General features: G+C 34.9%; 1 protein-coding gene across 3 annotated transcripts in view; it reads right to left on the bottom strand.

Moving 5' to 3' along the window:
- Positions 1-358: 358 nt before the first annotated feature.
- TLK1 (tousled like kinase 1) overlaps positions 359-14603 on the bottom strand; it is a gene marked incomplete at its 5' end in the record, with an annotated part of 67774 nt that continues 53529 nt past the window's right edge. For all 3 annotated transcript variants that reach the window (XM_083864716.1, XM_083864715.1, XM_083864717.1), the window contains 9 exons: positions 359-2120; positions 4986-5093; positions 5394-5505; positions 7950-8085; positions 9432-9601; positions 10221-10310; positions 10397-10488; positions 10745-10826; positions 13890-13987. In XM_083864716.1, coding sequence (XP_083720842.1) covers positions 1944-2120; positions 4986-5093; positions 5394-5505; positions 7950-8085; positions 9432-9601; positions 10221-10310; positions 10397-10488; positions 10745-10826; positions 13890-13987 — 1065 coding nt within the window. In that variant the 3' untranslated portion in view covers positions 359-1943. The remainder of the gene's footprint in view (positions 2121-4985; positions 5094-5393; positions 5506-7949; positions 8086-9431; positions 9602-10220; positions 10311-10396; positions 10489-10744; positions 10827-13889; positions 13988-14603) is intronic.

The raw sequence follows: 14603 nt of genomic DNA, 5'->3' as shown, positions 1-14603 counted from the left end.
TGCACTCGGCCTTGTGCTCTCGAGTGAAAAGGATGGACTCCCAGTATTCTGTTTGAGTCTAATTTTCTAATAATTCTACGAGCTAATCTTATCCCATGGATCAATATTTCAAAAAGGACCACTGAAATACTTACAAGTTGTTACTGTGCAGTCTATTAAATCAAAGCAAGTTTTGATTAACATTTTAAGTTTCATAGAATCTTTCCCTTTCACCTCCAGTGTTACTTAAATTACTAATTGTGTTATTGGCCTTCTGTCTGCAATTAAGAACAGTTTGCTTTAACTGTTTTTGTGTTGCTCCCTGATATGGTTATGTGATTTGCCCTGTGCTGAAATGTAAAAACACACAATGAAAAAGTTGAAATTTCAACTGCCGGTTGTTTATTACTGTTTTGGCTACATTCTCTACAATTTCAGCAGCATCTTAAAGAGACAGTTAACATTTCTTTATATACAATGAAAACAAAATGGCTTGCAAGATCAGAAACAAGAGCAACAGTTTAACTGTACAATACTAAATGAAAACCTGTGGTAATACAGCCTCCTCTTTCTGCAACATGGACAAAATTACATATAGGTATTCAGCATCAAGAATGGGATAGTAAAAAGAATAGTGAACAGGAGAGAGATACACTGTTCTGAAAAATAAGTTTCTACCATACAAGGTAGTTAGAAAATGTTTCACATTTTAAAATACCTGTACAAGCCACAAGAAACATTTCCTTGTTGATAGGAACTTCCAGAAATAGAGAATAACCATGAGCAACTTCTACATCTATTATCAATGCGCTCTGCAGGACGAGAACGCAATAAACTGACTTAAAGAACTGTACTGTAAATTGGCAACACAGATCTGCTTTACATGCCTTGATTGTTAATGGATTGCCTATTCTCAATCTCTCGTACAGTTGACTCGCACCTTAAGGAGGTCATTTGACTCTTGTAAAAGTAAAAGCAACATCATTTAGCAGCAATTAAAAGCGCCTTGAGGGAGACTTAAAAAAAATACAATATCCAATTAGAAAAAGCCATACTTTAAACATTTGTACAGGAATAAGTTGCTGAAATTTAACTGAAAATGTGACATCTGTACAACAATTTACAATAGAGCTAGAAGGGAATTTATCATTATTCCTGCATAGAACATTATACATGACCTGTTTGCATTTGGTTTCATACTGTTGCTTGCTTTTATTAGAAGCCTGGAAGGTTTCACAAGTTTCAATACCACAGCAAATATAGTATTTTAAAAAAACTGAATGGAGTTCAAAATTAGCAATCTATTCAAGAAATAAGTACCAGGAATTCCCTATCACCCTTCCAATTTAAATTCAGTGAAACACCACCACATTTTTGGAGGTACAAGCCTGAGTAGCCAAATAAAATACTCCAATTTTATTTGAGAAATCTGATGCTGAACATTATCTTTCACTGTCTCACACTCCTTACTTTGGTTTCAAAATATCAGTATCTTGGAAAGATGGCAGTTCATTTCATTTATAACCAGGCACAAAATTTTTCCTGTGTTTTCAAATTTGCTCACTACCCTTTTTTATTTAAATAATGAAAAACTACCCTTCATGTTAGAACTTTCCAGTATCCACCAAATGTACTTTAAACTATTAAAAAGATTATTTACAATGTTCCCCAGAAAAAAAACTAAAAACCTTTTCTTCAGTCTTAAACACAGTACACCTGTTAAGTTTGTAACAGGAAGTGTCATCCTTCATCCTTCAATGTTTAACGGTGTTTCTCAGAAGGGTACATTTATTCACAGTCCATGATCCATTCCAATCATACAAATGACACTATGTAGGAGGACTTCAGTCTGAAAACACAGTTATCAAACTTGTCCTGTGTAAAAACACTCAAATGCTTTCAAGCTCAAGTCTGCATCTGAAAACTAAACAAAGGTATCATCCCATTCCTCAGCTGGAGAAATTTCAGTACGAAATAATGCTTGAAGTAGGTGGTGTAGGGGATGCTGCTAGGCCAGTCATATGCAAGTTTCCTGAAGAATTTGATCTCCTCATATGAGGGAGAAGATAAGGATCATTAGCCAGCTGGTGGACATCAAATCTATCCTCTTTTCGGTATGCTAAACAGCGTCTGATAAAGGCCTAGAAAAGAAATGTTGAAAGTTACAGTAACATTCTAAATACATTTGCTTTCAGGCAAATAGGCAAGTCCTTCTGGATAAACTAGCTTCTAAACAAATTCTTGTTCTTAAATAATTCAATTCAAATGACAATGTAACATTTGCCCACTGAAAAAATGTAATATCACAGCAGAAAGAAAAAAATCAGCAAATTAATTGGCTTTGAATAATCACACTTCAAATATGTATTGCCATGTTTAGGAACTATATTTACAACTAAAACATTAGCACATCACCCAATTACATTTCTGCATGCTTTATGCCTGAACAGACTAATAAAAACCAGGAGCAAGTGTCAGAGGATTGAAAAAGGAGACCTTTCTACTTCCTCCAATGGCTTCTAAAACCATTGAGTGGGGAAGAATAGGTAGATGATGCAGAGACAGAATTTCAATGCTTCAGCTGACTTTTGAAAACAGGCATTTCCACATGTGCCATGACAGGGTATAGCAAAACATGAAAATGATACTGATACTATTGCCATGCTCAATAGGCATTATATAGACAATATTTAGGAAACCACTACCTTGCTGAACCTTTCTTCCCTTGAAAAACTGAATCACACCTGCTTAAAATTATCTAATCAACTGAAAAACTCTGTAGCTAAATTCACTATGTCATCCCTACATTTAGGTCCATAAGGTGTATGCCAATCATTTTGTGCTGAAAGTTTCTGTCAAGTCTTATGTCTAGCACACACAGAACATTTGGTCTCCTGAGAGCCTGGGCTTCAACATTTAATGATAGAAAATCCTTATTATTGCTACAGAACTGATTAGCACATCATTACTTAATTTAGAACTTAATTTAAAAGAATTACATATATCTTCTTTGATAAATCTGCTCAGCTGTTTGTTCTTTGCTCCAATTAAAAACTGGAGATTAAAGGAGAAAATCTGTGATACAAGTTCCAAGGAATCATGCTCAAATTTACTTCTATCATTTGCATATCCAGCATGAACAAGGTACAATATAAAAACCATGCACATCTGTTAGTAGATATTCACATGTTCTTGGATATTACAGATTTTAATCAAATTCTTCACAGTAAATCCTTCAAAACTGCAAACAGTTGTTCGCAAGATCCTCAGAGTAACAGTTTGTGTCTAAAATGTTTTTTAAATAGTTCACAGTTTTGTGGCACTGTAGCCACACTAATCTGAAGCAAAGGAGACCACTGCGCAAAACAGGAAACAGTGAGGAAGATCAAAGGACAGTTACAGTCTGAAAACTAACTAACAATGTCATTTGAGGTTCCATATTTATTTAATCTCTGTGTTTTCCAAATCAGAATTTCAGTTTACAAGCTGTTCTTTTCCAACTGCCAGGCCTATAAATCTGAAAAACAATTTGGATTCCACACAGTCATTGTAAATGGTCTGCATTAAGAAGTTAGTCTGAAATTGTTTTACAGCATTTCCACCAGAGAATAATTTCTCCCTCTCTCTCACAGCTATCATGACAATGGTTAACATGAGTGGTGAATACCGAAAGTTTTAGTCCTTCAAACAAACAGTGCATGCAAATACACAGAGAATGGCAAATGTTGCCAATTCTCCATGCTGAACTGAATACTCTTTCCTAACATCCTCTACATAAAAACTACTAATGACAAAGAAAAGACACAGATATAACTCTTACTATGTAAAAGTACCATTAACATGATGTGTATTTGTCAACTGCATTCAAGGGATAGTTTTTTTCAAATGCTAGTGAAAAACCAACAGCAAACAAAAGCCTCAATCCAAAAAAACTCAATTCTAACTACAATTTTTTAACCAGTTTTTCATAATCTTAACTGCAACCCTCTCAACTAACACTACTTTTAGAAAATACAATGAACAGAAATATACCACCACTTGTAACAGCAAGTTTAGGTACCCAAAAGACTTATTTTCTGGGGAAGTTACTGCCTCTAGAAATATGTTTCCTTTCCTTTTAATCTTTAGAAGCTGAATTTTAACATTCCTAAATTTTTGTCGTCTTGTGTCCCAAATCTAAGTATGCTTAATTAGTTGCTGAAACTTGGATAAGCATTCTACTATCTTGGCTTTTTTTTTTTTTTCAAAGAATGGTCATGAATATATCTTTCAAAAAATAGGAGAGTTTTTACAAGAGAGTAACACAGAATATTTTCTTCTGCTTTCACAGAATTGGATTTGTGTTACAGGTGTTCATAGTAGTAATCATTTGGGAAACCACCTTAATCTGTTTCTGAAAAGCCAGTCAGTGTAGAGGAATTGACACCTTTGTGGCAGATCAACCATTTTGGTACTTTTGTGTCTTGAATCAGCAAAAAAATATCTTCTTGATTCTTAATCTCAACGATTTGTGTTTCTAACTCAGATTTAAGTTAATACACACCTACTATGACCTATCAAGGGGAAGAGTATTAGAGGCCATATCCTTCAGGTACCTGGTAGTCAAGTAGTTCTTCTGGCCAATACGGCTGCACAGAATAACACCCACTATTTTCAGAAAGAGCTTGCTACTGTTAGCAGCAGCATTTCACAAGAACTTCTAGTGAGACAGCCTGAATGAGACACAAAGTCCTCTGGGAAAGAGTAAAGCAGACAATTTTTGAGGTGGCCTACTTAAAAACCACTTGCAAATTTCTTGAATATATATATAGTTTTGCTTTGAAGTACATGGTTTTGAGAAGTCCCAGAATAAGGTTGCTTAAATAAAAACACCCGAATACTAGTTCTCAATTATGTTTCTCTACATACTTAGTTATTATGTCCCACAGCATTCTTGGGTTAACAACAGTTTTACAGCTGAATCCTTCAAGATGAATGTTTTACTCAGAGATTATAGCAAAAGTTACCTTGGCTTCATTGCTTACAACAGGTTTGACAGGGAATTGAACTTCTGTGGCTTTTAATATTGTATTTTCTTGTAAGATATCTTGCTGTGATTGATTGTGACCAAATGGCTGCAAAACAAGAACATGATTTTTTTCAGAAGATTTATCCAACTACTTTGATTTCATAAATATTTATGCTATAGTAAGTTGTTGCAGTGTTAATACAAACTGCCAACTATTCCGCAAATAAAAAAGTAAAAATAAAATCCAGGAAGATTTTCTAATTTTTTTGCAAAATCAATGTACACCACCAAAAAGTAACAGAAGTAACTTTCCACGTAGATTCATGTCTTTATGAAGGGAATTAACAGCCTACTGAGAACAGGCACCTACACTAAAACTCTTTAGATTTTCTAATGCTTTCCTTACCTTTCTACCATAAAGGCATTGGAAAAAGATTACTCCAACTGACCACACGTCAACCTTATTAGAAATCTTTGGTGGCTCTTTGCCAACTACAAAACACTCTGGAGGCAAGTACCTGGAAAACAAAGCAGGCATTTCAGTCTGTGAGTCTGGCATCACTAGAATGTGCTCAATTATCAAACTGTACAAACATCTCACCTACACATCTCTGAGCTTTTGACAACTGTACAGTTGCCTTACAATCTGCATTCCAACACCTTGCAACTCACCAAAACTGATATTACAGTTTTTGTACAGTTAGTCAAATAGAGGGGTTTATTTCACACACACAAGCACAAATACAAACATTTTTTTACCTAAACTGCTAATTATCACTTTTTTTTTTTTTTTTAATTGGGATCCCAGGTTAAATGTGAGGCTACCTATCAAAGCAAGAAAAGATGAAAGCCAAATAGGGCATTTTACAGCAAGAACTGGTTAGGAATCAAAGAAAATGCAAATATGGCTTCAAGACCTTTTACCCAATTTTTAGTAAAAATGGTTACATTACCCACAGAGGTATATGATAGACAAAAGTGATTGTTATTTCAGTCCCTATATGCTGCAGAAAGAGAACTTTACTTAATGGAAGTTGAAGAAGTTCCCATGCCATTTCTGAATTACAGAATAACTAATGAAATAGAACTTCCTTTACAAGGCAAACAAAATCTTCCAAATGTATTAAGTGCAGTCAAGTATTATTAACTGTAACATTTAAAATTGAAAAAGGCAAAGAAACTTTTAGGGCAACTATAGAACAGGCACTCTTTTATCAACAACATATAAGACGTAAATAGAAACTTTGAATAAACATTTGTAGAAATGGAAATAGGCAGAAAAATGAGATGAAAATGCAACTATTTTAAACAGTATCACAAATTCTCTTCTGGAATACTTGTCTACAATTCTTATTACAACAATCATGACAAGTGATCTTAAAGTGATACAAATGCAAAGAAGGTTACTAAAATGATCTGAAGAATGGACAGTCTACAGTTCAAGGAAAAAAAAAAATGAAGGCTACAAAAACACCAAGCAGCAAGTACTGGAAAGGGGCCACAACCTGCTTGAAGGAGGACAATGTTAGCACAGGAACGAACAAGTATAAACTGGCCACAGATATATACAGTCTGTAAAGTAGAGGATTAGGTTTCTAATGATCAGAGAACTGAGGTTACAGAAAACACTTCAAATCAGATTACTGGGGCCAAAATACTAACTAAATTTAATATAAACATCTAGAAGTTTATCAAAGAGATTATGTAACCTAACTGCCTAGGAAGGTAGGTAAGTGGACCAAGTGACTGAGGAAATCCCTTCCAGGGCTATGCTGCTTACAGTTTCTGCAATGTAGTCTGAATAGACTCATTCCCAACCTCAAACTCACTGTAAATATTTCCCTCCCTAATGAAGATTTTGGGCTCAGAGAAAGCACAAATTAGAAATGCAGAGATTCATCATGAATCTCTAATGATTACAGATCTTCTTTTACTTTTAAGTTTACAGCACCACTAGTGCCTGAAGCATTATAGATGAAATACAAAAGCCAATTTTTTTTCTGATATTTATTCCTAAAATAAAACATTTAAATTCGTGTTTAAATAGGCAAAGCATAAAAAAAGTAGCAAAAGCCTAATGATTCTAAAATGCTTCAACTTGAGTAATCATCTTTTCACAGCATGTGCACAGAGGTATTTGTGGAAGAGTATGTTTTTCCTTTTCTAAAAACTCCATAGAAGAAGGCAAAAACTTTATTACATAGAACTCCTGAATATGGGAAGAAGTGCAAAGCAAATGGGAATGACACTGGCTTGTCTGTAGAGCAAATGACTTGTAACAACCTGGCCAGTACAGGATTGCTAATCCACCCACCTTGACACAGCCAGCACACACAGGCTCAAAGAGCTACTCTGCCATGAAGAATCTGCATCTTTAGGGACTAAATTCTAAAAACAGATTTTCTGTAAGCAATGAAATGCTTATTGTCATTCCTATGCTTTGGCAGCTCTGAAACTCCAGTGTTTTGGATAAGCATGCAAGCACACAAAAAATAAATCACAGCTGCTGAGCTGTCATTAACCTTTAGGAAGACTGAATACTCTTTTGTCCTAAGGACATTACCTGTTGGTAATCCCTGTTCTACAATTTCCAAGTACTAAGCACCCACACTTAATCATCATAGCTCTGTCAAATGTCTTCAACCACCAGCAGCCAAAGATTAAATACCTGATCTTTCAGAGGAAACCGTGTTTCTAAATCACAGTGATCATCTCTACATTTATTTATTTATACATATTTATAAATAAATAAGTAACACACACACTCTCTTATTTTTCTTGTTATGTTATTCTTCTAACTATTGAGATATCAACATCATTGTACTGTGCAAAAACTTTTATTTGTCATCCATGATAACATTTTTAATCCTAGCTGTCTCTCCAAATTGGCTTCATAAGACAGCATTTATAAAATGTGAACAATGATCCAAAGTCTAAACAGCAAAATCAAACCATGCCTTACCAGTAAGTTCCTGCTCCCTGTGAAGTTAAATCCATTCCATCCACTCCATAGCTATCATCATCCATTATTTTGGACAGACCAAAATCAGTAATTTTTATTTCTCCACATGCTGTTCCATCTACAAGAAGGATATTACCTATGCAGGGAAAAGAAAAAGGAAAATTACTTCAAAAAAGCTAACAGAATGCTTTACTTTCAAAACCAGCCCAATTCTCAAGAACATCTAACTTCATAAGGGTAAGTGACAATTTTACAGAAACAAAGACTCAGAAACATAAAATAGTTTGACCAAACCCACAGCCTTGGTGTTATTAGCACCATGCTTGAACCAACTGAGATATATTTAACACAATTTTACATCCTCGAGTCTAGAGAAACTTGACTATGACAATTTCCTGTGCAGTTTCAGCAACTCTCTAGGTTAACCACCATGATCTGAAATGGCTCTCTCAGCTGGGAGCTGGCTGGTCAGCAAAGAAACAGCAAAGTGAGTGAGGAAACATCAGAATGCAGCACATACTAGTTACAAATAAGTTTCATTCTTCTTCTGCCAGAATGAACCCACATTACAATTTTCAGGGTTTGCATATGCCACAAAATTGTGCCAAGAAATTGCTGCAATCCTACAAATCTTACTCCATGTGTTAAAGTTGTACAATAATTTGTAAAATTGTACAAATTTGTACAAAAAAATTGTAAAATCGTACACATTTGTACAAAAAATTTGTAAAGTTGTACAAATAATTTGTACAAAAATTATTTGATGAAGTTCCTCTGAGAACAAAAAATAATGAGACTAAAAATACATTCTGTACCATTTCATAAAACAAGAGAAACCTGTGTGAACAGTTTATTATAGAAGAGAAAGCAAACAGCCTGGCACTAAGAATTACTTTACAAACCCCACACTTGGAAGCATAGCAGATTAAAGCACATGAAAAATATAAACATCATTCATGCAAGATAAACAAAGGTAAAACAAAGGCCATGGAATCAAGACAAATATTGCTTATAACAGTATTTATTATTCATTGTAAAGAAAACCCTCTGTAAAGTCCTGTTTTGGAGTGTTTATGCTGGGATGCTGAAGGTGATTGATTACATATTTACAGGTGTAAAAAAACATATGGGAAAAATGAATTACACATCAGCATTCCACAACCACCAGACAGGACTGAGCCTACTAATGATCTTATCTGTTTATACTGCTAACTACCACTGCATGTAGCTACTAGCTATATGATTTTTTCCTACAAATTCAAATCAAAATAATGAAAAGTAGTAAAGTTGTAACAAACATTTTCCACAGAAAAGGCAGATGATTCTGGCAATGAAATTCTGAAGTACACACTTTTTCCAGTTGTTTACAATAACCCTGACACACTGATGCCCTGATAACTCCGGCATTTTCAGGCATGAATTACAAACAAAATAAAGGATACAAAATAAATTACATTTTCAATCACAACATTTTTCACTTACCTGGTTTAAGATCATAGTGTATAATAGGGGGCTTGATCTCATTGAGATACCGTAGTGCATTTACTATTTGCATTACAATGGACCTAGCTTCTTTCTCTGACATCAATTTATGTTGCTTGAGATAGAAATCCAAGTCATTGCCTTCACAGTATTCTAAAACCGTGCAAAACCTAGGGTAGAATTTAGAGAGACAAATGAAAGAATGTATGATACTGCACAATCAGAAACAGACATGACAACCTAGTTTCATTCTGGCAAGTTTAAGAATGGCTGCCTGAATATTAAAATATATGAATGAAATTGTTCATAGAACACATGGTGTAACTATTAGCTTGTGAAAACTGATGCAAATCAGAACATTCATACTCACTAAAAGAGAGAATGCATCCATATGGATGAGAAATCAAGAAAAGCCTCTTTATTTATAGTAGACACATTTCTCAAAATCAAAATATCTTAATTATCCCGTAAGATGTGACAATTTCATGCAATGAGGTGCAGCCCAGTCACCAGGGGCTACACCTAGGCTAATAATGCTCCTGGTGTCATTTAGTCTTGGAAAATTGTCTAAGGTATGGCAGCCTTTCGATGCCAGTCAGGTGTTGCAAAATCCTCTCTTCATCACCTTATAGAAGGCCTGTAATATTCAGCAGACAAAATGCTGCAAGTAGTGTGGGGTTTTTAAAACGTTTTGGCTGAAAGCAAGAGCATACGTTATTTTTGTTCAAATACTCTTCATTTCTGTTTATCTAATATACAGCACTGAAATCCTTGCCAAGTTCTACTTACGTATCTGTATCCAGGGAGAAGTAGTCATACAGTTTAACTATTCGGGGGTGATCCAGTTCTTTGTGTATTCTATACTCTCTGCAGGCATGTCTAAAAGAAGATGGATACATTAACCTTCCGCAATCAATGAAATGCTATTAAGCTTAACACATGAAGCATAAGTAATTAATATTTACTTGTGGTAGTTTTCTTTCTTTTCATCCCTCCAGCTTTTGTTAAGCTGGTGAATCTTCACAGCAGCGTATCTTTGTTCATAAAGATCAAAAGCCTAAAAAAGAAATGCATGAATATGGCAAAGTTATAACCAAAACTGATAAAAATAACACCCAATAAAGTGAGGAAAAAAACTGGTATGTAATTCACAAGTCTACTGACAAGGCTACCATCATGCTACCTCCCCTCCACAGGTTAATCAAAGTCTGGTCAACCCATTACAATTCTTCTACTTAATTAGATCCCCTTTTGTCCCCTCCAAATTAAATGTACATGGCTCAAAAATCAGATTTATCAGACTTAAACTCTACCTTGTATACTTCACTGAAGCCACCTCGGCCAAGTAAATGGAGTAACAAATACCGTTCATTCAATGTGGGGTGATCTTTAAATCTTGAAAGGAAAAAAAAAGGTTTTATTCTGTTTAAGGTATACAAGTAGCATTTAAAATGTAAATTTCTTAATATTACTCATCAAATCAAGCTTTCTTCTTAGAAACAACACACAATATGCTGAGCAACATTACACCACAAGAAACCTTATGACACAACTGTACAACACGACCAATTCCAGTACCCTTTGACTATTTAGTTTACACATACTATCACAACACTGTCATCAAAACAGCCAACCCTGGCAAACATTTTGTTATTCTTCTCTTTTTTTTTTTTTTTTTTTTTTTTTGAGGATAAGAAAAGTGTGCTTAAATTTAAACATGTGATACATGGATCTCTCTTTGTTGTGCCAAATTTTAGAGAAGACTCAACACTTCATCTTTCTGGAACAGACAACAAGGACACTCTTCCAATTTCACACAAAACATGACCAGATATGTTGTATATTACTGCCTCTTTTATTTAAAAAAAGATTTTATATAACACTAAGAAGTTAAATCAGAAATAGCAACATGGAGAAAACACAAGGAAGAACTATCTGCTCACACTCTAAGCAAAAGCAAAATGAAAACATTTCTTCTAAATACAAAATGATGCTGCCGGACCAAGAAAAAGGACTATACTCCCTCTCCTAAAATATATAGAAGACAAAATACATTCTTCCATCCAATCAGGGGGATGGGATCTGAATATTCATCACATTCTTAGTACAACAATAAGACAAGGCAAGAATCTAAGGCAAGCTGCCAGTTATATTCCACAGAAAACTTTAAAGGAGAGTTTAGGGCAAGTCTGCCAATAACTCATCCCATCCTTCCATATTCTCTACAGTTTGGTAAGTATGGTCATAGGTAGTCAAGTATTTGAGAGAAGATGCATATTCTTGTTTACTGTGGCCCTTCTAGAAATAAAGCTTTCCTTTTCATTCACTATAAAGATACATATTTCAATGCTAAATATTTTTCTAAAGAAACCATAAACAGTAATTAATGTATTCAGTGTAGAAGAAGAACAAATTTAGAAGCAGCATTATTAGGCACTTGATGTCATATGACCAGTAGCCCAATTCTTTTTTCATGGTCTTTCTATTACATGTGCACCTTTAGTGGGCCAATCTTGCCACCTTCCCTCTCCACACTGCTTTTGCTCCTCTGTGTGGCTCTGCACAGCTCAGAACCTGCACCCCAACATCATGTGGGCTCCAAAGCCAGACAGAGAAGCCCTAACCTACACTCTTAACTTGTCCCATTATTCCAGTGCAGTTGTAGACACACAAGTTTACCAAGGGTAGATGGACTTGTTGCCAGAACAAGAAAATGGGCTTAGCTTTACACCACAGCTGGAAGCAGAAATCCCAACAGGATTTGAGCCAGAATCCAGCAGCTGCCTTGGCTGAAAACTGTCTCCCTTACCAAACAGCCACATCACCAAGACACATTAGGAAAGAGCAGGGGCTACAGACCTAAATTATTTCTCCATTGCTTCTCTCTTCTACATTATGACTATAAGCTGTGGCTTGGCCACCTCATAAATACCTGTCTAAACTCCCACAGAAACATGAACACAGTTTAAAGATTTTCATTTTGTACCATAAAATGTCTTAGCATTGACTGCAGACAGTGAGTAGTGAAGCTGCACTATTCTGCTTGTCCATGGCCTGTAACTGTTTTCAACTCTGACTGTAATTTGGACATTCTTTGCCCCACATATGCAGTATGTTCATAGTCAAAGCCTGTCATTTTTCTGTGCCATTTATTCCTTATTGCTGAAGGATCCTTTCTTAAAAAAACCTACACCTGTTCTAGTGCAAACATTGAAGATTTAAAACAGGTTGTCTGTTTTTTTAATTTGTTGTAGGACATTTAATATTGTGATTTTTATTTAAAAAAATATTAAAAGAAAATACTCTGTAAGTATCAGTATGTAAGTATAAACACCCATTATTCTTCATATCCAAAACCCAAAACAATTTAGCTATCAAGTAGCACTAAAGTCACATGGTTAAAAAATTTTCTGTATTACTGCATGGTAGGTACCATCAGAACAGGCACAATTTCACATCTTTTTCTTCTAATATTTAAAAGTCTTAGTGTATGCATAATTCTACTGTGCCTAAAAAGTAAAAAATAAAATAAAATCCTGAAGACTTAAGGCTACTGTTTCATAAACATTTCCTAGTGCAGAAAGTGAGAAGTCCAGTCCCCTCGTGTCCTTCCCCCAGCTCATTCCACCCTTGCACTGCCCTCTCTCCTCATGGCAGCATAGATATTTCTGCAACTGGGCAAAGAACTAGACCAGGACATTGATCCTAGATTAAAATTAATCCAGAAAAGTAAACCACAGGAGCTGGTTTTAATTTGGATCAATTTCCAGCATTGGTTCAGTAAAGAAATATCCTTGCAAGCATGTGAAAGAAAACAGGGCTAAGTAGCCAGGGAGAGGCAGAAGCAGCTCTTTTCCTTTCCAGCAACAATGCCAGCTGAAAGAAAACAGACTTAATTCTTTAAGTCACTTAATTATTACTTTCAAAACTACCCAGAACCACTTCATATTATGTAGCAATTTAACATTGTGATACACTGTCATTCAAAGTGAAATACAAAGTAACAACATAATAAGGTTTTTCTTGCTAGGTACCTATACCTAGTAGGAATGAAATCACAGCCCCACAAACACAAAACTAATTTTAAGTGCAGCACAAAATTGCTGCTGGTGCATCAAAGCTCCCTGCCATTTTCTTGCATTATTATCAACTAAGTGAACTGCATTAAGTTATTTCACAAGTGGTTTTTTCAGCTTAGTAATAAGGCCTAGCAAGTTTCCGTTCTTCATTATAAGCTGTGTAGGCATGTTTTTTCTTGTATATTCAACAAAAACATTAATAAATTTACCAAATTGTAAGAAATTTTAGTTAACTTTAAATAAATTGGGTTTAAAATACATATATAAACATAGAAAACCAAAAAGAATGTATGAACAAGTCACTTCTATAGGTAAGACGTGGTATTAGAAAATTACTTTAAAAACAGACATGCAAAATTAAGACTGTAAAGACTCTTACTGTGAATTATCTTCATTATTTATTCTTTTCAGTTCTCTTATGTGAAGATTTCTAACTCTTTCCAAACGTTCAAGTTCTGCTTGTATTTCAGCTTCCTCCTGCAAATGAAAAGGAAATATAAAAGCTCATTTACTTCCCATTTGAAAAGGGTATTTTTACCCCTGCATCAATACTAGTGGTGATGGAGGAACATTACATTACAAAACCCTGCTGAACTAGAAGAAAGCATTGCTTTTCTCTTAAAGCCAGAAAAATTCAGAAAGATAAGGCAAAAGCCTGTTTCAAGAAATTTTTCTGTTCATGAACCCACAGGTAATGGGATGTTCATGGTTTTGTTCTGCACTGTAGGGATGCTATTTGAAATGAGAGGCAGCTGGGTTTTGTACCACAGCCAAGGAGATAAATTATCTGGGAAGCGGTCTGAAATTGATGTACAAAAAAAGAAAAAACTGAGATATGGGCAATTATAGATTCTGTACAAACCGACAGATTAAGAAAAGACATGTAAAATATTTTAAGGCTGAAGTGCAAATCAAGTAAAAGAATAAAAGAGCACATCGTTACAGCAGAAACATTCTTAAGGTGCTGATACAAGACACCAAAACCAATCTAATTTGAAAAGATTTTCCCATTTGTGTCTTATTAAAATTACAAATGAAGAATGTGTATTGCATAAGATTTTAAGCACAACTTCAAAAGAAGCATATCAGGTAG

The sequence above is a fragment of the Zosterops lateralis genome (assembly GCF_965231275.1).
Source record: "Zosterops lateralis genome assembly, chromosome: 7".
Classification (NCBI taxonomy): domain Eukaryota; kingdom Metazoa; phylum Chordata; class Aves; order Passeriformes; family Zosteropidae; genus Zosterops; species Zosterops lateralis.
This window is presented reverse-complemented; position numbering and strand designations above follow the sequence as displayed.